Genomic DNA, 23,994 nt, shown 5'->3' on the forward strand with positions numbered 1-23,994 from the left:
AGGTGGAGGCAACAGGATCAAGTTTGAGGTCAACCTAGGTTACACAGCAAGTTCAAAACAAAACAAAAACACTAAATAAAGGAAGCTGGAAAACTGTCTCAGTAGTTAAGAGCACTGGCTGTTCTTCCACAGGACTCAGGTTTGATTCCCAGCATCCACATGGTGGCTCAAAACTGTTTGTAACTCCAGTTCCAAGGGATCAGATACCCTCTTCTGGCCTCAGCAGCCACCAGGCTCACACATGGTGCACAGATATACAGGCAAAACACCCATACACATAAAATAAAATTGAATTAAACAAAGACTACCAAGTATCCCCAACTCAAAAAGCCAAGGGGTGATCTGTCAAGACCCTCCTGACACTTGGTACAGCATATTACCCAAGTGCAAAGCTCATGAGAGACAATGATGGTGAAGACAGACCTCAGCCCACCCTGAGCAGCATACTTACTTGCATGATTAAGCTCATCACAGACCAAAAGTAGTAAGGGTTTTTGGGCACAATCTTATACAGAGCCATGCCAGCCTGAGAGAGAGAGAGGTTAATTTAGAAAACATCAGATAGACAACAATTAATAAGTGGAAAATGAAAACAAAAATAATCTGGGTGTGTGGCAAGATTCTGAGGAGACCAGCAATACAATTACATACTCTAGTTGGTGGCAGTGCTTGGTAACCTCATCACTATGGCAACATGGAAGATGGATCTCTGTGAGTTCGAGGCCAGCTTGGTCTACAGAGCTAGTCCAAGGCAGGTTCCAAAGCTACAGAGAAACCCTGTCTCGAAAAACCAAAAAAAAAAAAAAGGCAATCCCAGCCAGGCGTCGGTGGTAAACACCTTTAATCCCACTTTAATCCCAGCACTCAGGAGGCAGAAACAGCTCAAAGCCCAGCCAGGTACTGCTTATTAAATTCAAAGCCTTGCAGGGCTCCAGGAGAGGCTTTGCAGTCAGAATACTCAGCCACAGCAGGGTTTTTTGTTTTGTTTTCTTTTTGAGACAAGATCTTGAATTCATTCCAGGGCCTTGGACTTGAACTCATTATGCAGCTAAAGATGACTTTCAATTCCTGGTCCTCCCGCCACATACTTGGATTCTAGACATGTGCCACTCTGCCAGGTTTGCCCTACAATCCAGTCAAAAAAATCTATAGAACTCTACACTGAGCTGGATGTGGTGACCACACCTCTACAATCCCAGCTACTCAGGAAGTTGCTGGCAGAATGATAACAAGTTGAAGGTCATTCTGGGAAAGAAAGGGTCTTTCATGTTGCCCAGGCTGGCCACAAACTCATTATATAGCTAAGGATGGCCTCGAACCTCTGATCTTTTGGCCTTCACTTCCAGAGTGCTAGAGTTATAAGCATGTGCCACTTTGCTCAGCTCACATGATGTTCGAGGTAAACCCACAGCTTGGTGCACACGTGGCAAGCACTCTGACTGAGCCACATCCACAGCCCTAACTCAACTTCTAAAGGGCTGAGAATACAGCCAAATGTAACGTCTGCCTAGTATACAGACCCTGGGTTTAACTCACTGTGCCACAAAAAATGGTGAATAAAATTTAGCCTAACATTCTTCAAACGTACACAAAGAACCCCTAAAATCTGACCAAATAAGCCAGCTCTGGAAAGCAAGAATTACGAATTTCAGCCATGGTGAACTGATTTACCCTCAGAAGGCTAGAGCAGTGCAATCCATTGGATGTAAACTTCAGAGCAGCTGTCTTTTCTGGTTTGTGACTTCTCCCATTCACTTCTGAAACCTCAACAGCAATGTCACTTGGGAGCAATCTAAAGCTGACAGCAACCAAAGCAAACACACCAACAGCCAGGCAGAGGCACAAGCAACGTCCCCAAGTAAAGCATTTCAAAGCCTTGAAAACTATGGAACCGGCTGATCACATCAGAGACTTGGCACTGTACCCAAAAGCGTGTGCACTCCATTACCTGCTGCATCTTCTTGTACTCGCCCACTCTGGCGTAGGCCATGAAGAGGTGAGAGTGATACTCCTCGCTGTTGGGAACCTTCTTTACAGCCGCCTCATAAAGCTTTGTGACTAACTCCGCTAGAGGAAGAGAGGCAAAATTGGGTTTTGCTTCCATGAGAGAAACTCCTAATGCTCTTTGTTTGGTTTAAACAGGTACTCTCAACCTTTCTAAGGCTGCAGCCCTTTAATACAGTTCCTCATGCTGTGGTGACCCCAACCATAACACTGTTTTTGTTGCTACTTCATAACTGCAGTTTTGCCACTGTTATGGATCGTAATGTAAATCTCTGATATGGAAGACATCTGACTGTGACCTCTGACCTCCAAAGAGGCTGAGAACCACTGGGCTAAAGGGGTCCTCCTGCCACTAAAGGATATGGAGTACTGCCCCATCTGAGCACTGCTCTTCTGCTGCAGTGTTGTTGGGTTTTGATTTTGTTGTTATTATTTTTGGTTGTTTGGTTGTTTTTTGGTTTGTTTTTGGTCTTTCAAGACAGGTTTTCCCTGTTTAACAACAGCTCTGGTTGTCCTGGAACTCGCTTTGTAGAGCAAGCTGGCCTCAAACGCACAGAGATCTGCCTGCTTCTGCCTCCCCAGTGCTGGGACTAAAGGTGTGTGCTGTCACACCTGGCTTTAAGTGTTGTTTTGATGAAGCATGGATTAGTCACACCCCCTCTTATCTGTGCCATGAACTCGCCCTGGCCCGTCTCCTTCCAAACGCTCTCTACGAGCCCTTTACTAGGGTAGTGACATCAACTGTAGTTCTTCAGGGTCCCCTGTCACGTCCTGGGCTTCTATGCCGTTCCCACTGCCCAGCGTCTTCTGGCCCTCTTCCATTCAGTAAACTATGTAAGTACCAGTTCAAATCACAATCCTTCCTGCAGGCCTCGCCCTCAACAGTCTCCCTCTCCTCCCAGTCTGAGCACTGACTCTTCTGTTGTGTTGAACCCTGACTAAAAGACAAGGTCTTTATTACAACATTTACTGACACCCAACGCAACTACGCGTAGCAGTGCATGCCTGTGATCCCAGCCTTTGAAAGAGACACAGCAAGTTAAAAGCCTGCCTGTGGAGTGAGTTCAAGGCCACCCTGGCCTAGATAGTGAGACTGAGCTCAAAATAAAGAAATAGGTCGAGGACTGAGGGTGCAGCTTAGGGCGGAGCACTTGCCTAGCATGTGTGAGGTCCTGGGTTTGATCCCCAGTATCACAGAAATAGTCAACATTATCTTTCTTTATCTTCAAGCAAACCAAACTCTCTCTGCTACAACAACTCTGCTCCTAGCTGTGGTGGCATCAAGAAATGAATAATCCCTGGCAATGAACATGAATTCAGCACAGCCAGGTGGGCATCAGACCACAAGTGCGTCCATCACACAGAAGCACACAGACCCAGCAACGTGAAACCCAAGATAAACTAGAGGGGCGTTCTCACACTACAACAGCAGGACACAGATCTGAAGCCTGCAGAGGGCCACAGACGTGACTCAGGGGCAGAGGGACTGTCAGGAAAGGAAATACTCCCCGGGGGACAACGAAACTCAGCTGGAACATAGGAGGCTTTCCTGGTGTCAACAGTGTTCTAACCCATTCTGCCTTTCCCTACTTCTTAGTGTGTGACTGTGTGCACAGCAGACATGTGGATGAGGAGAGTGTGTGCACAGCAGACATGTGGATGAGGAGAGTGTGTGCACAGCAGACATGTGGGTGAGGAGAGTGTGTGCACAGCAGACATGTGGGTGAGGAGAGTGTGGGCACAGCAGACATGTGGGTGAGGAGAGTGTGGGCACAGCAGACATGTGGGTGAGGAGAGTGTGGGCACAGCAGACATGTGGGTGAAGAAAATGGGCACAGCAGACACGTGGTGGCTCAAGGACAATTCTCAGAAGTTTCTTCTCTCCTTCCACTGTGACTCAGAGGACTGAACTCAGGTTGCCAGTCTGCATGGCAGTTTTTACCTCTTACCAGCCCAATGATGTTCTACTTAATCATAGGATCACTTCATGAGTATTCATTATGACTCATCAAGTTTACTAGAACATTACATAAAACAATATATTTCATAATGAAATATTCAAGAAATTCAAATGAGGCTAGAGTATGGCAGGATATGTTGTTAATCCCAGCAGTAGGGAGCCAGAGACAGGCGGATCTCTGTGAGTTCCAGGCCAACCAGAGCTACACAGTGAGATCCTGTCTCCAAAAAGAAAAAAGGAAAAGGAAGGAAGGAATTCATTCTGACTCTCATTTCCAGTCAAGGAAACTGATGAATTCAACTATCCTGGCGAAGCTCCTCAAAGGCCACGACCAATACATTCATCTATCTACTGTCATCCACACTGGTCGGGGGGATGTGGAAAGTCACATACGCCGGTGCATTTCCCGGTAGAGGATCGTCAAGGCCTGCAGGGAATTGTCATCTGTGGGCTCAAGGGCGGCCACCTCCTGTGCCAAGGTGAAGGCTTCTTCCTGTTTTCCCGTTCTTTGTAAACCAATTGCCTTGAGAACCTGACAAGAAGAAGAGAAAAATCAGCTTCCATGGGAAAGAAAAGCTAAGGCAGAATGGACAGAGTTCCAGGTCCGCACCTGGCTTACACAGTGAGATCCCATCCCAGAGAAGCAAGGAGAGGGGTGAGGGCGGGTCTGGGAAAGCGCTCCTTGGAAGTACTATAGCTGAGCCTGATGCCCACGGGTCACCACTCGCTCCAAATCCCAGGGATGAGAAGGCAGAGGCAGGTGATCTCAGGGCTCAGTGGCTGGCCAGCCTAGCCTACTTGGCAGGTTCCAGACCAGTGCAACTCTGTCTCAAAATAAATAATAGGTGGGGTGGAGAGCTGGATCGGTGGTCTCTAATGAAAACCAAACTAAGGAACCCAGCATTCATGTCAAGCAGCTCACACACCTGTAACTCCAGCCATAGGCAACCTGATGCCCTATTCCAGTCTGCATAGGCACAGAGGAGAGGGCATGCACACAAACACATAAATAATAATATCTGGTTTTGGGGGTTTGTTTTTCGTTTTTTTTCTTGAGACAAGGTTTCTCCTCGGTGTAGTCCTGGCTGTCCTGGGTCTCGCTCTGTAGACCAGGCTGGCCTCAAATTCAGAGATCCTCCTGCCTCTACCTCCCAAGTGCTGGGATTAAAGGAATGGACCAATACCATCAGCTTTATATAAAATCATTACAATGTAACCTTTGCCTCCACATGTACTCTCACATGAGTACCAAAGCCCAAGAGTGCACAAATGAGCACACCAGACAAGGAAACAGAACAGCGAGCAAAGCCAAGGCAGAATCTACAAGGGACGCTGAGTGCTGATCAACTACAATCGTCCTCACAGAAGACAGACAGCAACTCAACACTCCTCCTCACCCAGTCTCAGTAAAAGTACCCAATGATGTTGGGGGCTTTTGGTTTGGTTTGGTTTGTTTTCGAAACAGGGTTTCTCTGTGCAGTTTTGGTGCTTGTCTTGGATCTCGCTCTGTAGCCCAGGCTGGCCTCGAACTCACAGAGATTTGCCTGGCTCTGCCTCCCGAGTGCTGGGATTAAAGGCGTGCGCCACCACCTCCCGGCCAATACTGTTTTTTTAAAGATTGTGAAAATACCAAAAAAAGTAGTATCCCAAAATATACACTTAAGCGTCAGTGAAGTAAGTACTCTCCATGCACTATAAAGTGCTCAGGACAGTAAGTAATGCACAGGGAGGGCTGGCAAGGCAGACAGCTGGAGCCAGCCAGGCTCGGTGGACCGAGGCTCCTGCAGACAAGCCTGGTGACCTGACTTCAGTCCCTGACATGATAGAAGGAGAGAACCAACCCCGAAAGGTGTTTCTCCTCTGACTTCTACAGCTCTGCTCTGTGCCACCTGTACAGCCTCAGGGAAGGGAGGGAGGAGGGAGAGAGGGAGGGAGGGAGGGAGGAAGGGAGGAGGGAGGGAAAAGAAATGGCCTGGGAGGGCAAAGCAGGAGAATCAGAACTTCAAAGTCGTCCTCAATTACATAAGACCATGTCTCAAAAATACAATACAAAATACAAAACAAAAATGAGGAAGAATTATAAATACAACTCACAGCCCAGTGTAGTGGCTCGGGCCTTTAATCCCCAACACTTGGGAGGCAGAAACAGGTGGATCTCTCTGAGTCTGAGGTCAATTTGGTCAACATATCAAGTTTCAGGCCAGCCTAGACTACACAGAAACCTTGCCTCAAAAAATAGATATAGGGGTTAGGGATTTAGCTCAGTGGTAGAGCGCTTGCCTAGCAAGTGCAAGGCCATGGGTTCGGTTTTCAACTCCGGCAAAAAAAAAAAAAAAAAGATATAATACTACCCAGAAATATAAGTAAAGGGCAAATGTGGTTACCTTCGCACAGTGAAGATCTCTGTGTTTCTTCAACAGTTTATCAGCTTGCTGAATTGCCATTTTATTATTTCCATTATCAAGATAATCTATGAAAAAAAATCAGAGGTATCATACTCCTTCACCAACAAACATGAAAAATACAATTCCCTTTGAGACCTTCAGAAGTACCCTAATTCTTGTTTTATTTAAAACATCATGGGCCAGGCAGTGGTGGCACACACAGGCAGCAGAGGCTCAGGTTAGCTTCAAACTCACCATGTAATCTAGGTTGGCCTTGAACTCCCTGGGATCTTCTCTTCTTGCCTCAAACTCCCAAGTGCTGAGATCACAGGTGTGTACTGTGCAACACCCCACCCCCATCCTTTCACACCTGCCCCAGTTTAGGATTGTAAATTGAGTGGTTGAGGCCAGCCTGGGTACATACATAGCAATACCATCTTTTTTAAAGTAGACTCTCTCTTAGACTAGTCATCTTTTTTATTTAAATTAACTTATTTTATGTGCATTGGTGTTTGGCCTGTCTGTGTGTCTGTGTGAGGGTGTCGGATCCCCTAGAACTGGAGTTACAGACAGTTGTGAACTGCCATGTGGGTGCTAGGAATTGAACCTGGATCCTCTGGAAGAGCAGCCAGTGCTCTTAACCACTGAGCCATCTCTCCAGCCCCCTTTTATGCTTTGTTCCTTTTTAGACTAGTCATCTTTGATGAGCTCAAACTGTTAGGGTGATTATTTGATAAACACTCAAACCTGAGGTCAGGACTAAGGATCTGTCGCTACTCACTTTGAAGGGGACAAGGCTCTCAATCGATGGACCAATCTGCGCCTGGCCTCTGAGAAGGGGCTCCACTGGGACTGGGAACGTGGTGACACCATATCTAAACCACAGAACTGCAGCCCACCCCGGGTGGGCATTTGGCCCACGCTGGGTGAATCAGGTTTCTTCCTGGTACCCATTAGCTACAACACTAGAAGTCTGCATCAGAAAGTCACGGGCAACCCCAACCAGAAAAGCCTAACTATGTGGAGTCTATGGTTATCAGCGGCCGCTCTACAGCTTCCGCTCAGAAGCTTCACAGGATATAAACAGGACAAATGCCACCTTCACACTTTCTTCATGTAAGGAAGGAAATCTTAAAAAGAAAGAAAGAAAAAAAGACTTTCTTTATCCAAACCCCGATGGAACTGGAGTGATGGCTGCTTTTCCACAGGACCAGAGTTGAGTTCCTGCACTAACATGGCAGCTCACAATTCCCTTTAACTCCTGCTCCAGGGCATCTAATGCCCCCTTCCGGCCTCTTTGGGCACTGCACACATGGGGTATATTCCCACATAGACACACACATACACATAAGTATACTTAAAAAATATAAAAACTTGTAAGGAGGGAGCCACCTTGATGAAGTCTGTCTGTGGGGTGAGGCTCCTCTGACCTCCTCCTCTGACCAACAACTTTAGTATGGCTACAAAGCCAACAGGGTCTGCCCTGAAGAATACAATGAGCAAAAGAAAATCAGTTGGATGCCAGTAGTGGTGGCGCACTCCTTTAATCTCTGTGAGTTCAAGGCCAGCCTGGTCTACAGATCGAGTTCCAGGACAGCCAGGGCTACACAGAAAAACCTTGTCTCAAAAAAAAAGGGAAAATAAAAAATTGGTTTTCAACTTATATTACTGAGTCTTTAATATAAATCACATAGCCCTTGAACAAAAGAGGCCAGTTACTATGATATCCTAAGTTATCAAGTCTTTTAAAAACTTACTCAGGGTAATTGTGGTTTGGCTGGGGACTGCTGCTACCCCTTAGGAAAAGGAGTCTGACAACTGAGTCTGCAGGAAGACAGACAGGCAGAAAGGGCACTGGTTATAGTGCAGCTCCTCAGCGTATGGGAAGCCCCAGCCCAAGGACAGGCATCCTTTCGGGTGTGTGGTCCACACAGACAGACAGGACCCAGAGAAGACTTTTCTGCAGCCTTCTCTCACCATCCTGCTCTCTTTCCTAGCGTCTTTTTGTTTCTTTTAAAGGAGGAGGGTGCAGATAGGAAGTTAGTGACTTTTGTTTTCACTGTCTCCTCCCAGCAAGAGATACATGTTTCCATTACCAATAAGGATATAGATTATAATTATTGCGGGAGGGTGATGTAGGATCTCATGCATCTTGGCCAGAACTATGTAGCCAAGGATGACCTTCAACTTTTTTTTTCTGATTTGTTGTTCAGCTTTTGTTTTTCCCTTTCTTTCCTTTTTCTTTTAGAGACATGGTCTCTATGTAGCCTTGGCTAGGTAGAACTTGCTATGTACACCAGGCACCAGGCAGAGGTCCACCTGCCTCTACCTCTCAAACACTGGGATTAAAGGGGGAAAAAATGTTACACAGTATGTATTTATTTGCATATGTGTGGAGTACACATGTGCCACAGCATGAGTTCAAAGCCAGTCTGGTCTACACAGTAAGTTCCAGGCTAGCCAGGGCCATGGAGTGAGATCCTGTCTCACCAAAAAAAAAAAAAAAAAAAAAAAAGGCCAGTCAGTGGTGGCACACGCCTTTGATCCCTCACAAGGCAGAGCCAGGAGAATCTCTGAGTTTGAGGCCAGCATGGTCTACAGAGTGAGTTCCAGGACAGATTCCAAAGCTCCAAAGCTACACAAAGAAACCCTGCCTCCAAAAATAAATAAATAATTAAATAAATAAATTTTAAGAAATTAAAAAAAAAAAAAAAAGGAAAGAAAAAAGAAGAAGAAAATGATGCCAGTCTGGAAGGGTGGTGAATACCTGCCATCCCACCTATCAGGAAGATGACAGGCTGGGCCATAAAACAAGAGTGTGTCATCAAGTTCAAAGTCTATCTATCTCCACATGGCTCTGTTCATCATTTGTCCCCACTGTAACCACTGTAAACCATTCCCCATGCCTTGCCCACTTTGATGGACTATATTCACTCACACTAAGCCTAATAGCTTTCCATCTTTTAAAAGAGTGCAGAGGGACTGGAACAATGCTCAGTGCATAAGGCTGCTCCCCCACATGGCAGCTCACACCAGCCAGAACTCCAGGGAATCTGACACCCTCTTCTAGCTTCCACAGTATCCAGGTATGCATGAGATGTAGAGACATGCATGCAGGCAAAACACCCAAACACATTCTATAATAACTGAAGGAGGAGGAGGAGGAGGAGGAGGAGGAGGAGGAGGAGGAGGGGGAGAAGTAATAGTAGTAGTAGTAATGCATTAAAAATACTAACCTTGGGAATCTCTGCCTGCTCAGGGTCTGCAGACCATGGCAAATAACTTGTCTTTTTTAGGAAAAAAAAAATTTAAGAAAAAATACTAACCCTGAAAAAAAAAATCTAACCCTGTGGTGGTATATTGTGTACCTTAATAAAATTTACCTGAAGATCAGAGAACAGAACAAGCACTATACTAAACATAGATGCCGGGCAGTGGTGGCACACACCTTTAATCCCAATACTTGGGAAGCACACAGCCTTTAATTCTAGCGCTAAGAAGGAAGTGATGGCTGGGCGGAGGAAGGTATATAAGGTGTGAGGAGACAGGAACTGGAACCTTTTCAGGCTGATGAGTCCTAGAGGTAAGACGTGGCAATGGCTTGTTCCTTTGTTTCTCTGATCTTCTGGCAAATTTTATAAGGATACACAAGATATCACCACATAACCCTATTTGCTACCCAATATTCTGAACTCTCTTAAAACACAAGCCTGATGAATGGTTAACTCCCTCAGTGCTCTCTAGTGCCTTTTAAACTAGAACAAGAGCTCAGTCATCTACAACCCCAGCATTGAGGGAGGGAGGGAATGTTGGGAGCTGAAGGTCTTCCCTGGCTACAAAGCTAGACTGTAAGCAACATACATACATACATACATACATACATACATACATATACAAGCAAACAAACCAACAGGCAAACCTCTCAAAGGAAAACCAAAACAAGCTTCCTGGTCCTTGGAACGGCTTACGAGGCCAAGTTCTTGTTTCCCCGCTGTCTGGTCCTGCCTCCGCTCTAGTCCCTCTAAATCCCACCACAGAAGTCTTCTGATTGTGTCCTAAGCAGGCCATACCCTAGGGGTCTTCATCATTATTTCCCTTATTCCACATTCAGGGCAGAACATTACACCCACAAGGCTGTCAATGGAGCACAGTGGACCCCAATACATCATGAGACTCATGAGACTGCATGCCGTGGCAGAGTCTGTGATCCCCGCACACGGGAGAGGCAAGAGGATTGGAAGTTCAGGGTCATCCTCAGCTACATAGCAAGTTCTAGGTCACCCTGGGCTTTATGAGACACGCTCAAAAAAATGTGTGTGTGTATGTGTGTGTGTATTATAGCAGTAATACACATTATGGTTAAAAAAAAACAAAACAAAACACTTGTAAGGGTTAGCAGGTAGGTCTCTCGTGACCATGATTCTACTATCCTCTATCCCACGTAGAACTTTTTCAAGAATTATTTTCTTTTTTTCTCCCTGCTCCAGTGCTGGAGACTGAACCTGTGGCCTACACACACCAGTCGGACACTATCATTGAGCTACATCCCCATCTAGACATGGCTTTTAAGTGGTTATGCTTTTACTACAGAAGAAAGGACGACGTTGTACCAAGTGGAATTTCTACAGAAAGTCTAAGCAGGGGCCAAGTGTTCATCATGCAAACATGAGGATAACTACAGTCTCATGTATTCATAATTCCAGTGCTGAAGAGGCAGAGACAGGACAGTCCCTCAGGGCCTCCGCTAGCCTAAACTATGTGGCAAGTGCCAAGGCATAAAGAGACCCAGAGTTTAAAAAGCCAGGTAGATGGTGCCTGAGGAATGACACCAAAGGCTGACTTCTAGCCTCCACATGTAGACACACACACACACACACACACACACACACACACACACACACACAACGATACCTTGTTACTTCTGAGACTCACACAATTAATACTACCCAACAAAAGACTTAAATATCACCCTTGACAGAGCACTTCAAGTTTTTATTAATGAGCTATAGCAGAGGAATTACCTGACCTAAGATTTGTCCAGACATCCAAGGGAGACAGCCCAAGTCATAAAAGAAGCAACTGCATTGGAGAACCTGCTGGACTCATGCTACCTGACCCTAGAGAAGACAAGACTGGACGCACAACAGATGAGAACAAAGGAGTGTGTGTGTGTGTGTGTGTGTGTGTGTGTGTGTGTGTTCACGGGTTGGTGCTGGGCACCTGGAAGTCAGAGGACAACTCTCAAGCGCTGGTTCTCTCCTAACACCATGAGGGTCCCCAGGATGGAACTCAGATGGACAGGTTTGGCAGCCAATGCGCTTACCCGCTGAGCCATCTCGCGGCCCCACCATCAGTGGGAACGGCAGCAGTAAAGAGCACTGTGCTCACCCACTCAAACCAAAGTGACAACCAGTGAGAGCTACCCTGAAAGAGGTCATTTCAAGAAGGCAGGACGGGGTGGCACTAGCCTTTAATCCAAGCACTCATGTGACTGAGACAGGAGGGTCTTGAGTTTGAGGCCAGCATGAGCAACTTAGGGAGCTACAGTGTGGACTATGGAAGCCTGTGTTCAACCCCGGCTCCACCACTCCCTCCTTACAACGCTGAGCCTGCTAACCAGTCAGCCTTCGGTTCCTACAGTGACCAGCCCTCAGCTAATGCAGTTTGTGAACATCAGGCCATGGCTGAGCTCCACGATGATGAACTTGCTCATGGGTCAGCTAGTACAGCCTGGATTTAAGGATTAGCAGTTGTTTAGGAGCATCAATGAGTTTGAACAACAAAATCCAGGCGCTCTAAAGGCTGCAAGGCCTACTCTGCCACTTCATATTAGCCCCTCAGAAGCCCTCCTCTACTCTCTCCACTAGCTGGAACAAAAGCTACATAATTCAGACTTCAGCTTTGAGACTATGACCTGTAACTTCTGCTTAATAAATACATCCTGATGTTTGGCAATGTGAAATGGTGTTTTTTAATTGAACAATTCAAAACACTATTCATTGTAACTGAATGTAAGACCAACAGTGTTCTCCTTGGTCTTCAAGAACAATGTTATGAATCTAATTATTCTTAAGTTTTGAGTCTTTTGTAAAAGTTCAGAAAAAGGAGAAGTCTGCAGGCAGTGTCTGTGTAAGGGTGTGATTCACAAACCATGAACCCTAAATCTAGGTTTTACTTTCTATTGCAAGCCAGAGGCTAGCCTGGTCTATACAGGGACGTCCCTGCCTTCTGCAAATGCGGAAGAACGTGCAGCAATGGGGAATCGGAGGCCTCCTGCTAGCCCTCGCCTCTGCCCAGACAAATCAAAGTGCTGCGATTTCTAGCACAATGGTTAAGACTGTGCTTGGGCCGGGCCACGGTGGACCACACCCTTAACCCCAGCACTCGGGAGGCAGAGGCAGGCGGATCTCTGTGAGATTCGAGGCCAGCCTGGGCTACAGAATCAGTTCCAAGGCATCCAGGGCTACACAGTGAAACCTTGTCTGGAAAAAAAACAAAAAAGACAATGTACCTGGAGTTCAAACCCAAGTTCAGGAAGTATTAGCCCTAGAGAAATACGTAAGAGCAATAAAACTTGTTTCTCCAGCTGTTTAGGGGTGTGTGTGTGTGTGTGTGTGTGTGTGTGTGTGTGTGTGAGAGAGAGAGAGAGAGAGAGAGAGAGAGAGAGAGAGAGAGAATCTGTGAGGTTAAATGGGATAAAAGCCCAGGCAAAAGCTCAAGGACACTGACTGACTTAAGAACCCAATCATGGGGTTGGGGATTTAGCTCAGTGGTAGAGCACTTGCCTAGCAAGCACAAGGCCCTGGGTTCAGTCCTCAGCTCTGGAAAAAAAACAAGAACCCTATCATAACAGACTGACTGTTCTGAGCCTTATTTTATTATTATTCAGTGTACAGGGCCACAATGCTAGAAACAGGTAATGTGAAGGTAAGCCATTACACAACACAGCACCTAAGGGCCAGCGAAATGCCTCAGCAGGTGAAGGTGCTTGCTGCCACTCCTGACAACTTTAATTTAATCCCAGAATCCACATGATAGGAGAGGACCAACTCCCTCAAACAAGGTGTCCTCTGAACTCCACAGGCGCACAGTACCATTGTGTGACCACACCCACCACACCCACCCAAAAAATACTTCTTCAACAAGTATAATTTTAAAAATGCATCAAACACATATATAAAATTATGACCACTGGGCGGTGGTGGCACAGGCCTTTAATCCCAGCACTTGAGAGGCAGAGGCAGATGGATGTCTGAGTTCCAGACCAGCCTGGTCTACAGAGCGAGCTCCAGGACAGTCAAGGTTAGGCAGAAAAACACAGTCTCAAAAAAACAACACAAAGCCAATGTGATGGTTGTGAGTCTTTAATCTCAGCATTGAGGAGGCAGAAAGCAGGTGATTTCTGTGAATCCCAGGCCAGCCAGGCGCTACATAGTATGATCTCCAAAAAGAAAAAAAAAAAAAGAGAGAGAGAAAGAAAAGGAGCTGGAAAGAAGGCTCAGGTTTTTTTGTCTTGTTTTTCGAGACAGGGTTTCTCTGTGTAGCTTTGGAGCCTGTCCTTGAACTCAACTCTGTAGACCAGGCTGGCCTCGAACTCACTGAGATCCGCCTGACTCTCTGCCTCCCGGAGTGCTGAGATTAAAGGCTCAGTTTTTAAGAGCACTGGCTACTCTTCCAAAGGAGCCCACTTAAGAGTCCCAGCACCCACAAGGTGGCATACAATAGTCTGTAACTCCAGTTCTAGGGGATCCTAATGCCCTCTTTGGGCACCAGGAACGCACACCAGGTGCACCGACATCATGAAGGCAAAATACCCACAGATGTAAAATAGTGGAAAAGAGAGAGAGAGAAAAAAAGTAAAGGACAAAGAAAAAAAGGGGCAAGTACCAACTTGCTAGAATCACAAGCGCCCACTCTGCCAAGAAAAAAAAAAAAAAAAAAACTAAACTAAAAACAAATTAAAAAGCCAAAACGCAGCCGGACGGTGGTGGCGCACGCCTTTAATCCCAGCATTCGGGAGGCAGAGACAGGCGAATCTCTGTGAGTTCGAGGCCAGCCTGGGCTACCAAGTGAGTTCCAGGAAAAAGGCGCAAAGCTACACAGAGAAACCCTGTCTCGAAAAAAAAAAAAAAAAAAAAAAAAAAGCCAAAACGCAGAGCCACACTGAAAACGTGACATCTAATTCAGCAAACACCACTGACCTTGAGGCTTCCCCATCATTACCTGAGACAAGACCATACAACCATCAATGAGTAAAAAGCAACGCAAAAAGGAACCACTTCCAAGAACAGACCAGCTCAGTTATTGCACAGTGTTTCTGACTCAATTCCGTCCTTCTTTCATCCCACCAGGGTAGGAAGATGACACCAAGGTCCATCTTCAAGCCTGTGGGTCTGGGGCGAGCGCCATGGAGCGGGGGACCCACTAAGCACGCGGAAGGCAAGCTGTGGAGGAAAAACCTCCCCGCGGAGCGGCCCGCACCTCCGGCACCAGCTATTGCCGTCTCTTCCCCGCTATTCTGGGCCCGCGACCCCCTCCCCCCGCCTCCCACGTGTGCCCAGAGCAGCTGTTCCTGCAGCGAGGAGCGTGAGGCTGGGGTTCGATCTGGGTGACCTTGCATCGGCCCCTTCCCTTCTCTGGGCCTCAGTTTCTCCACGTGCACCAGGCCAGACACCCAGTCAGACAAACCTCGGGTCCTTATCCTACTTAGCAGAACCACTATCACTGGGGCATCTCTCCCCTTAGGAAGGCGCTCCCACCCCATGCCGGAGCCGGTTGTCACCTGCAAGAATGACCACGGCCTCCCTGGGAGCGGCTGGATGACAGCGACCTAGCGGTAGCGCCGATCTCGCTGGAAAGGCGCGTCCCGCGCGCCCTGACAGCTGCGCGCACACGCCGATGCCGCCTCAGGGACGAGCTTCGCCGGGCGGGAGGCTACGCGAGGCCGAGGCTGCGGCCTAGCGTCCCGCGCGGCCCGCCCCCTCGCCTCCCCACGCCGCGCGCGCCCCCGGCGGCCCTCCTGGGCCTTCGCCCGGGGTAGGGCAGGCCTCGGCTTGCCGCACTGGCCAGCAGGCCGGCTCCAGGTACTCACCGTAAATGGGCCGGAGGCGCCGGTCGTTAGGGTCCTGCACATGGCCCCGCGTCGCCATGATGACAAGCGCAGAACCGCAGTGCGCACGCGCCTGGCAGGCCCCGGGGAAGGGGCCGTTAAAGGGCCAGCGTCGATCTCGCCGGTGTATCGCGATAGCCGAGGGGCGCTGCGACGGAGTGCGCCTGCGCAGAAAGGGAAGGTCGCCTCCCCTTTAATTGGCGCTGGGGTTTGATTTTTGCCGGTAGAATAATCTGGACCCCAGGGGCGGTTGGTGCTGTTGAAGGCTTTTCCCCTTGATGGGGAGAGGCGTGGACAGCGAAAAAGCGACTTAATGCCTTCGACACTACATCTTGAAGAACCAGTTGGTCTTGGCTTTGATTGTGGAGCTGCCGGGCACTCCTGGAGGAGTTCTGAGAAAGTACTGAGAAAGAGAGCTTGCTCAACGGTGAAACTACAAGAAATGTACAAGCCCCTTCCCTGAACTCAATTCCCGCGTGCGTCCGGACACTAGTGAAAGCTGTTTTAATGTGATAGTTTAACATGCAAAGTGCGCCAGGCGTTATTATTACCTTTCTTCTTTGCAGATTTAGTCACACCACGCGAGGTTATGAATGCTCATTATTTACCAAGTCATTTTAGGCGTCAAGAACTACAGTAAGGAGCTTAAGGCGCACACCTGGAACCCACCCCAGCACTCGGGAGGCAGGGGCAGGCGGATCTCTGTGAGTTCGAGGCCTTCAAAACTTAAAGTCGACTCATTAAAAGTTATACATATGTATAGGATACTATGTATTGTCGTGACACAAGTATACATTGTGTAATGTTTTAAATCCCTATACCAAATCTACTTCAACTGTATCATTTCTTCTCTCTCTCCCTCTTTGGAGACAGGGCCTTACTATGTAGCTAGCCCAGACCCGCTTTGACTTCTTAGCTTCCTCAGGGCCGGGGTTAGAGATACACATTCACCCTATAGACCACTACTCAGTGGCTTTGAAAAAAGCGACTAGATTCACTTCTCTGTACAAGTGTCAGGGCAGCCAAGTTGTAACATGCTGCTGGAGAAGAGGCACCATGAATTGAGGGCAAAATTGTTGGTGCAAAGAGGAAGATTTATATGGAATGTCAGCAAACAAAATTGCAGGCAACTATCTGGTAGGAAAACTTTTTTCTTTTATTTCTTTTATTTTTTTCTTTTTTGAGACAGGATCTCTACCTAGCCTTAGCTGTCCTGGACTAGCTCTGTAGCCCAGGCTGGCCTGGAACTCACAGAGATCCGCCTGCCTCTGCCTCCCGAGTGCTGGGATTACAGGCATGTGCCACCACTGCCCTGCAGCCCGGCAGAATTTTTTAAATATCTGTGTGTGTGCACGTGTGTGCACATGTGTTGGGCATACGTATGTACCTGAAGAGCCCAGAGGAGGATGTCAGCTGTCCAACTCTATCCTTCTCCATCCGTATTCACTTGAGACAGGGTCTCTCAGCTGAACTTGGAGCTGGGTTGGCAGCCAGCAAGCCCCTCCAGTCCCCTGCAATCCCCCTATCAGCTCACAATCCCACCCCAAGCACTAGGCTTAAGACACACTAAGCCAAACCCAGCCTTTCCATAAAGACCAAAGTCAAGTCCTCATGTTGTTCATCAGGCTCCTACCCATTGAGCCAGAGCCTTGCCTTATTGTTCTTTTCTTTTTTTCCTTTTGGTTTTTCAGAGATCTGCCTGCCTCTGTCTCCTGAGTCCTGGGATTACAGACATGTGCCACCACCGTAGGCCATTTTTTTTTCTTTTTCTTTTTTTTTTTTCTTTTATGTGTATGGGTGCTTGCTTACGTGTATGCCTGTGCACCACATGTGTGTGCCTGATGCTATCAAAGATTAAAAGAGTGTGTCGGATCCCCTGGAACTTGAGTCTTCCAGAGGTTCTGAGTTCAATTCTCAGCATCCACATGGTGGCTCACAACCATCTGTAATGAGATCTGGCGCCCTCTTCTGGTCTGCAGGCATACATGCTGTATACATAATAAATAAGTAAATCTTTTTTTTTTTTTTTTTGGAACTGAGGACCAAACCCACGGCCTTGTGCTTGCTAAGCAAGTGCTCTACCACTGAGCTAAATCCCCAGCCCAAGTAAATCTTAAAAAAAAAAAAAAAAAAAAAAAAAAAGAGCAGCCAGTGCTCCAGTGCTCCTACCTGCTGAGCATCTCTCTGGCACTGAGGATCCCTCACCTTTTATTTATTTATTTGTTTGTTTGTTTTTCATTTTAAGGCTTTTATTAGTTATGTGTGTGTGCATGAGTGTGTGCACAGGAGTATGCACAAGCACACAAGAGACCCAGAAGGGGCATTGGGTCTGTTGACTCCTGGCCTCTAGGGTCACCAAGCACACATGTGGTAACAGACATATATACAAGCAAGCATTCATACACATAAAGTAAAAATAACAACAAAGAAATGGATAGCAACAGCTGCAGCTGACTTTGAACCTCCACACACAGGAGCAGATGTACATGCGAGCATACACACACACACAAAGTAAATTTTGCTGAGATCTGCTCTAGATTGTTGAATGGTCTTTAACCAAGCAAATAACCCAAAGATAAAGTCCCCTGAGCCAAGCACCATGATGCCTGGCTGTAATCCCATCCTGTGAAGACGAAGAGTTCAAGGCAACCCTGGGCTGTGTGAGACCTGGTCTAAAACAAACAAACAAACAAACAAACAAAGCAAAGCACCCTACCTACTGTCAATACCAGGTATGGTGGTCCACACTTTGATCCTAGCAACTCAGGAGGCAGAGGCAGGTGGATCTCTGTGAGTTCAGGACAGCTAGGGCTACAGAGAAACTTTGTCTCAAAAAACTAAAAGAAAAAAAAATTCTAGAGCAGAAAAACAAACCACTTTTGGGTATAGGGGGAGGAAGGATGGAGCTGAGCTGGCTCTTGTTTTCAGTGCAGAATGGGAACATAGACCAGCCTGGTAGCTAGCTCCCCAGACTTGTCAAGGCTAGGGGTACCAGGGACCTCCTAAGAGAAGTTTGCAGCCCTTACCGGCTACCTGTCCTTGTACGCTGAAAGTCTGTTTAGGGTCTAAGCAGGATGAATCATACCTCCTGCCTTTCCCATGCTCATCCTCTGTCTTCAGACCCTGAGAGGGAAGCCAGGAGCCAACTGTGGGCCTGTCCTTACCTGCTCTGCAGAAGGCCGCTTCCACACCCTTTCAAGGCCTGAGTCATTTCAGGGTCAGAAGGGACACACTAAGACGGTAAATACATCTGTTCTACTGTTGGGAACCCAGAACATGCACAGATGACACTACGGGCATTGTGTGAAGTGTTTAGCGTGTAGTAGGTGCTCATTAAATGGTGCCTTCAACTTCTCCACTTAGATCAGAGGAGTTGCCTCATTTGGGGCAGAGCTGCTCTTGGGAGAGGCCTTCTTTGTAGGACACGGAGGTTGCTGGGTGCACTGCACTGTGCATCACAAGCTGGGTTACAGGAAGTGGTGCTGATGCAGGACTTGGATGTGGTGGCTCTGGGTGTCTTGCCCAATGGACTCGCCTGGTTTTTCTCTTTGGTCTTGACCTCCTGGTACCTACCTCTGCCCAACCTTTCACCCCTAACAGAATCAACAGAAAAGTGGTGTGTTTGCCAGAAGACAGCATCAGATCCCCCTGGAGCTGGAGTTACAGTCCTGAGCCACCGTGTAGGTGTTGGGAATTAAACCTTGGTCCTCTGCAAGGGCAGCCAGTGTTTACTGCTCAGCCATCTCTCCAGACCCCCAATTAATAAAAAATAAATCTTTAAAAAAGAAAGAGTTGAGATAAAGTGGTTATGGTCATGCTCTGCGAATATTTAAGGAGTGAATTTTCCTCACCAAAATGGAGAAAGGAAGCCTGCATCCCCTTTGCTAGCTTCATCAGGAACCAAGGTTGTTTGTTGCAATTCTAACTGTGTCCACCAGATGACACATGAGCACGAAATTGCCTCGGCCATTTTCAAGATTAGAAAAGGCTTTGTTTTTCTTGTTTAAGATTTAGCTCAGAGGTAGAGTGCTTGCTTAGCAAGCCCAAGGCCATGGGTTCGATCCCCAGCTCAAAAAGAAAAAGAAAACACAGCAGGGGTGTGTGTGTGTGGGGGGGTGGTCAAATATATATCTTTTTTTTGTGTATTTTTTCTTGGAATTTAGGTGGGTTAAGGAGCATGTTTGTTTTCATGGGTGCACATGTGTGTGCGTTCCTGACTATCTGCCAGGCACCACCCTCTTTACTGTATTTTTAGACAGGGTCTCTCACTGGGACATGATTCTGCCCAGCAAGACCATGGGCTCACTGGCCAGAGATCCCCAAGGGTCTGCTTATCGCGCCTCCCCAGCACCGGGGATAACAAGCCTGTGTCTCTATGCACAACTTTCTACACGGGTTTGAGGGATCAAAGTCGGGTCTTTGCATTTATTTGCTTTGCAGGCATTTGACCCACTTAGCCAACCTCCCAGGCCTATTTCTGGAATTTTGGAGACTGTCTCACTATGTAGCCAAAGCTGGCCTCAAATTTACAGTAATAATCCTGCCAGCCACCTGAGTGCAAGGCTCTGAGGACCGGACCCAGGGCCTTGCACTTGCTAGGCAAGCGCTCTACCACTGAGCTAAATCCCCAAACCCCGTTGTTGGCTTTTAGCGTAACCATGGCTGTCCTGGCCCTTGCTATGTAGATCACGCTGGCCTCAAATTCACAGAGGTCCTTCTGCCTCTCTCTACCTCTGAGTGCTGGGATAAAAGGCGTGTGCCATCATTCCCAGCCTCATGTGTATAACTATTTAACGTGTTATTTAAATGTAGTTCAAATGTCATCAAATCCACCTGGTTTTGTTATGTCGACAGTTTCTCACATAGCCCAGGCTGGCTTCCAAATCACTATAGGACCAAGAATGACCTTGAAGCTGGGCACAGTTGGAAGGCAGAGGTAGGCAGATCTTTGTGAGTTTGAGTCCAGCCTGGTCTACATAGCCAGGGCTATGGGCTTTGTAGAGACCCTGTCTTAAACAAGACAAAACAAAACAAAAACAACAAAACAAAAACCTTGAACTCCTGCCTCACTTCCAGGTGCCGGGATGTAAGTTGCTTCGTCATCTAAGGTTTGGTTAAGTATTTCCTTATTAGACTTCACCAAGATGGTGCCAATTTGTGTTCTCACCACACACAGGTAAAAGGTGAGCCTTTCTTGTCTACCAGTCCTTTCTCAAACTTTTAGGTCTTTGGCAATTTTGTGATGAAAAGTATGTCCTGCTCTCCAGGCTTTATTTTTTTCTGTTTGTTGGTCCGTCCCCGCCCCCACCCCCCCCCCCGATTCTCTGTGTAGTTTTGAGCCTTTCCTGGATCTCACTCTGTAGCCCAGGCTGGCCTTGAACTCACAGAGATCTGCCTGCCTCTGCCTCTGGAGTGCTGGGATTAATGGCGTGTGCCACCCTGTCCAGCTTCTTTTTTAATGTAAGGTTTTGTGTAGCCCAGACTGATCTTGAATTCCTATGTAGCTGAGAATTATCTTAAACCCCTGATCCTCCTGCCTCTACCTCCTAAGTGCTGAGATTACTTATGTGTGCCACCATAGTGGGCAGGGTTATGTGCTTTCTTAGGTAGTGTAGGAGGGAAAACTGAGTTTTCTAGAAAACAACAACAAACAACAAACCAGATTAAGGTGCATGTGATTCTAAGCCATCTCCAGCCGTCTGCTGCTGCAGATTCCAGAAGGCTCTGTGTAGCCACCGGATGGATGAAGCTGTCAGGGGAAGGGATGGAGCCACAGCTCCTGGGAACTCTGCCTAGTAACCAGACAGCCTGTAAAGTGTCCCAGCATGCTCCGAGGACTATGGTCCAATCCCTGTCCTCCTCATGAATATGTATGAATCCCCAGATGTCAGCTGAACCCCCTACTTCCTACTTCTTGCTCAAACACCACAAAATCCTCTCTCTCTCTCTCTGTCTCTTGCTTGTAGATGAATTTCTAAACAGTCTTGTTAAATAAAACACACGGAGCCAGATATAGGGGTGAAAACCTGAGAGATCAGGGAAATAGGGAAAGCCACAGCTAACCTCACCTCACCAACTCTGCAGCTTCCAAAGTAAAAATTCGTTCTCTCTCTCTCTCTCTCTCTCTCTCTCTCTCCTCCCCCCTCCATCTCTTTCCCCCAATAGCTGGCATCATCTTCAGCACTCTGCTTCAGGACTGGAAAAATAATGTGCATATTGCATTTCAGGGCCCGAAGATACACCCACGCAAGGTTCCAGAGCCTAGCACCTCTAATAGGAAACTGGCTTCTAGCAGTGGTTTCGAAACCCCAGCAATCATGGATGTCCCCGTGACTACGAAAGAAAGAAAAGAAGGGCTGGGGCAGGCACTGGGTGCCTAGAGGAGCTTGTGACCTCCAGCACAGAAAAGAAAGAGGCTGTAAGTGCAGCTCAGTGGGCAGTGTTTGCCTAGCAGGTTAGAGAGTCCCCAGTACCATGTAAGGTGTGGTGGCACACACCTGTATCTCCAGCCCTTGCGAGGCAGAGTAGAAGGATCTCTACAAGTTCAGCCTGCTCCACATATTGAGTGCCAGGGCAGCTAAGGCTGTATAGGGAAGCATCTCAGGAGACAAAGAGGTGGAAAGACTAAGGAATTTAGCTTACCCAAAGGGTTACCACCTGAGAGATAAGTGCAATGTGATCTCTTGGTATCAGGAACTACTACACAGTCTGAGCAGGGCACCTCACACCTGGAATCCCAGTGTTTGGGGAGCTGAGGCATGTAGACTTCCTTGAGCTTGAGGCCAGCCTGGGGTACAGATTGAGACCATTGAAAAAAATATAACAATAGCAAACAAAACCACAAATAACCAGTAAGAAAGTCTGCAGCTCTTGTTTTGTTTTTTTAGATTTATTTATTTATTATGTATACAGTGTTCTGCCTGCATGTATGACTGCAGGCCAGAAGAGGGCACCAGATCTCATTACAGGTGGTTGCGAGCCACCATGTGGTTGCTGGGAATCGAACTCAGGACCTCTGGAAGAGCAGTCAATGCTCTTCACCGCTGGGCCATCTCTCCAGCCCTGGTTTGTTTTTGTTTTTTGTTTTTTGTTTTTTGTTTTTTGTAATGAAGAGTAAAGGCATGGATGTATGCATACATACACACAATCACACCACACACATATACTCACACACACTCATACACATATATACACACACACACTCATACACATATACACACACATACACACATACTTATACATATATTCACACACACATACATACTTATACATACACACACAGACACACACACACACACATAAATAATAATAAATCAAATAAATCCAGCCACAAAGTTGCGCTGGTTTTATGCTCTTTTTCACAAGAAATGCCCAGGCATGTCCAGGGAAACAGAAGTTAATGGAGATAAAGGGGGGAGGTGGGGGTGCTGTTTCTCTGGGGGCTAACAAGAATGTTTACAATTAGATTCCAGGAATGGTTTGGCCACATAACTGTGAATACATTTCTTTCTTTTCTCTTTTTTTTTCTTTTGGTTTTTCAAAACAGGGTTTCTCTGAGTGGCCATGGCCGGCTGTCCTGGAACTCACTCTGTAGACCAGGCTGGCTTTGAACTCAGAATCTGGTTGCCTCCACCGCCCAGCTAACATATTTCTTAAAAAACATTTTCCAGTATGAACATAGAAATGGGTGAAATCGGCCGGGTGGTGGTGCAAGCCTTTGATGCCAGCACTCAGGTGGCAGAGCCCAGGCGGATCTCTGTGAGTTTGAAGCCAGCCTGGTCGACAGAGAGAGTTCCAGGACAGCCAGGACTGTTTCACAGAGAAACCCTGTCTGGAAATCAAAAAACAAACAAAAAGTAAAATAACACAAACTAACCAACCATACCTTTGTCCCAGCTTTTTGGAGAATGTGGCTGAAAGAAGAGAAGGTGTCTAGGGTGGGGTACTGGGTGCATTGCCAGGGATCCAGAGAGTCACTCCCTGCTAGAGAATACAAAATAATCCAGGGCTGCTGAGATGGCTCTGAGGGTAAAGGTGCTTGCTACCAAGCCTGATGACCAGGGTTCAATCCTGGGGACCCACATGTGAAGGAGAGAACTGGTTCATGGAAGATGTCCTCCGACCTCCACATTTATGCCCCAAGCCCGCACCAACAGCATCCTTGTTAGACACAACACAACCACTAATGAATAAAATACATTAAATTTTTTAATTAAAATTTTTTTTTGGTATTTTTTTAATGTGCACATTTGTCCATGTGAAGGCGTTGGATCCCCTGGGCCTGGAGTCACAGGCAGCTGTGAGCTGCCATGTGGGTTCAGGAAACTGAACTTGGGTCAGCCAGTGTTCTTAACCACTGAGCCATCTCTCCAGTTCCTAAAATACTTTTTTTTTTTTTTTTTTGGTTATTTGAGACAGGGTTTCTCTGTAGCTTTGGAGTCTGTCCTGCACTAGCTCTGTAGCCCAGGCTGGCCTTGAACTCACAGAAATCCACCTGCCTCTGCCGCCTGAGTGCTGGGATTACAGGCATGCGCCAC

General features: G+C 47.2%; 1 protein-coding gene across 1 annotated transcript in view; it reads right to left on the reverse strand.

Annotated features, from left to right (window-relative positions):
• Naa25 (N-alpha-acetyltransferase 25, NatB auxiliary subunit) overlaps window positions 1-15,537 on the reverse strand; it is a 50,345-nt gene extending 34,808 nt beyond the window's left edge. The window contains exons 1-5 of the mRNA XM_036171909.1: window positions 15,440-15,537; window positions 6,349-6,434; window positions 4,358-4,496; window positions 1,949-2,067; window positions 452-526 (exon numbers count right to left, since the gene is read on the reverse strand). Of these exons, the coding sequence (XP_036027802.1) occupies window positions 452-526; window positions 1,949-2,067; window positions 4,358-4,496; window positions 6,349-6,434; window positions 15,440-15,497 (477 nt within the window). The 5' untranslated portion in view covers window positions 15,498-15,537. The remainder of the gene's footprint in view (window positions 1-451; window positions 527-1,948; window positions 2,068-4,357; window positions 4,497-6,348; window positions 6,435-15,439) is intronic.
• Window positions 15,538-23,994: the final 8,457 nt, after the last annotated feature.

Source organism: Onychomys torridus, chromosome 22 (assembly GCF_903995425.1).
Source record: "Onychomys torridus chromosome 22, mOncTor1.1, whole genome shotgun sequence".
NCBI lineage: Eukaryota > Metazoa > Chordata > Mammalia > Rodentia > Cricetidae > Onychomys > Onychomys torridus.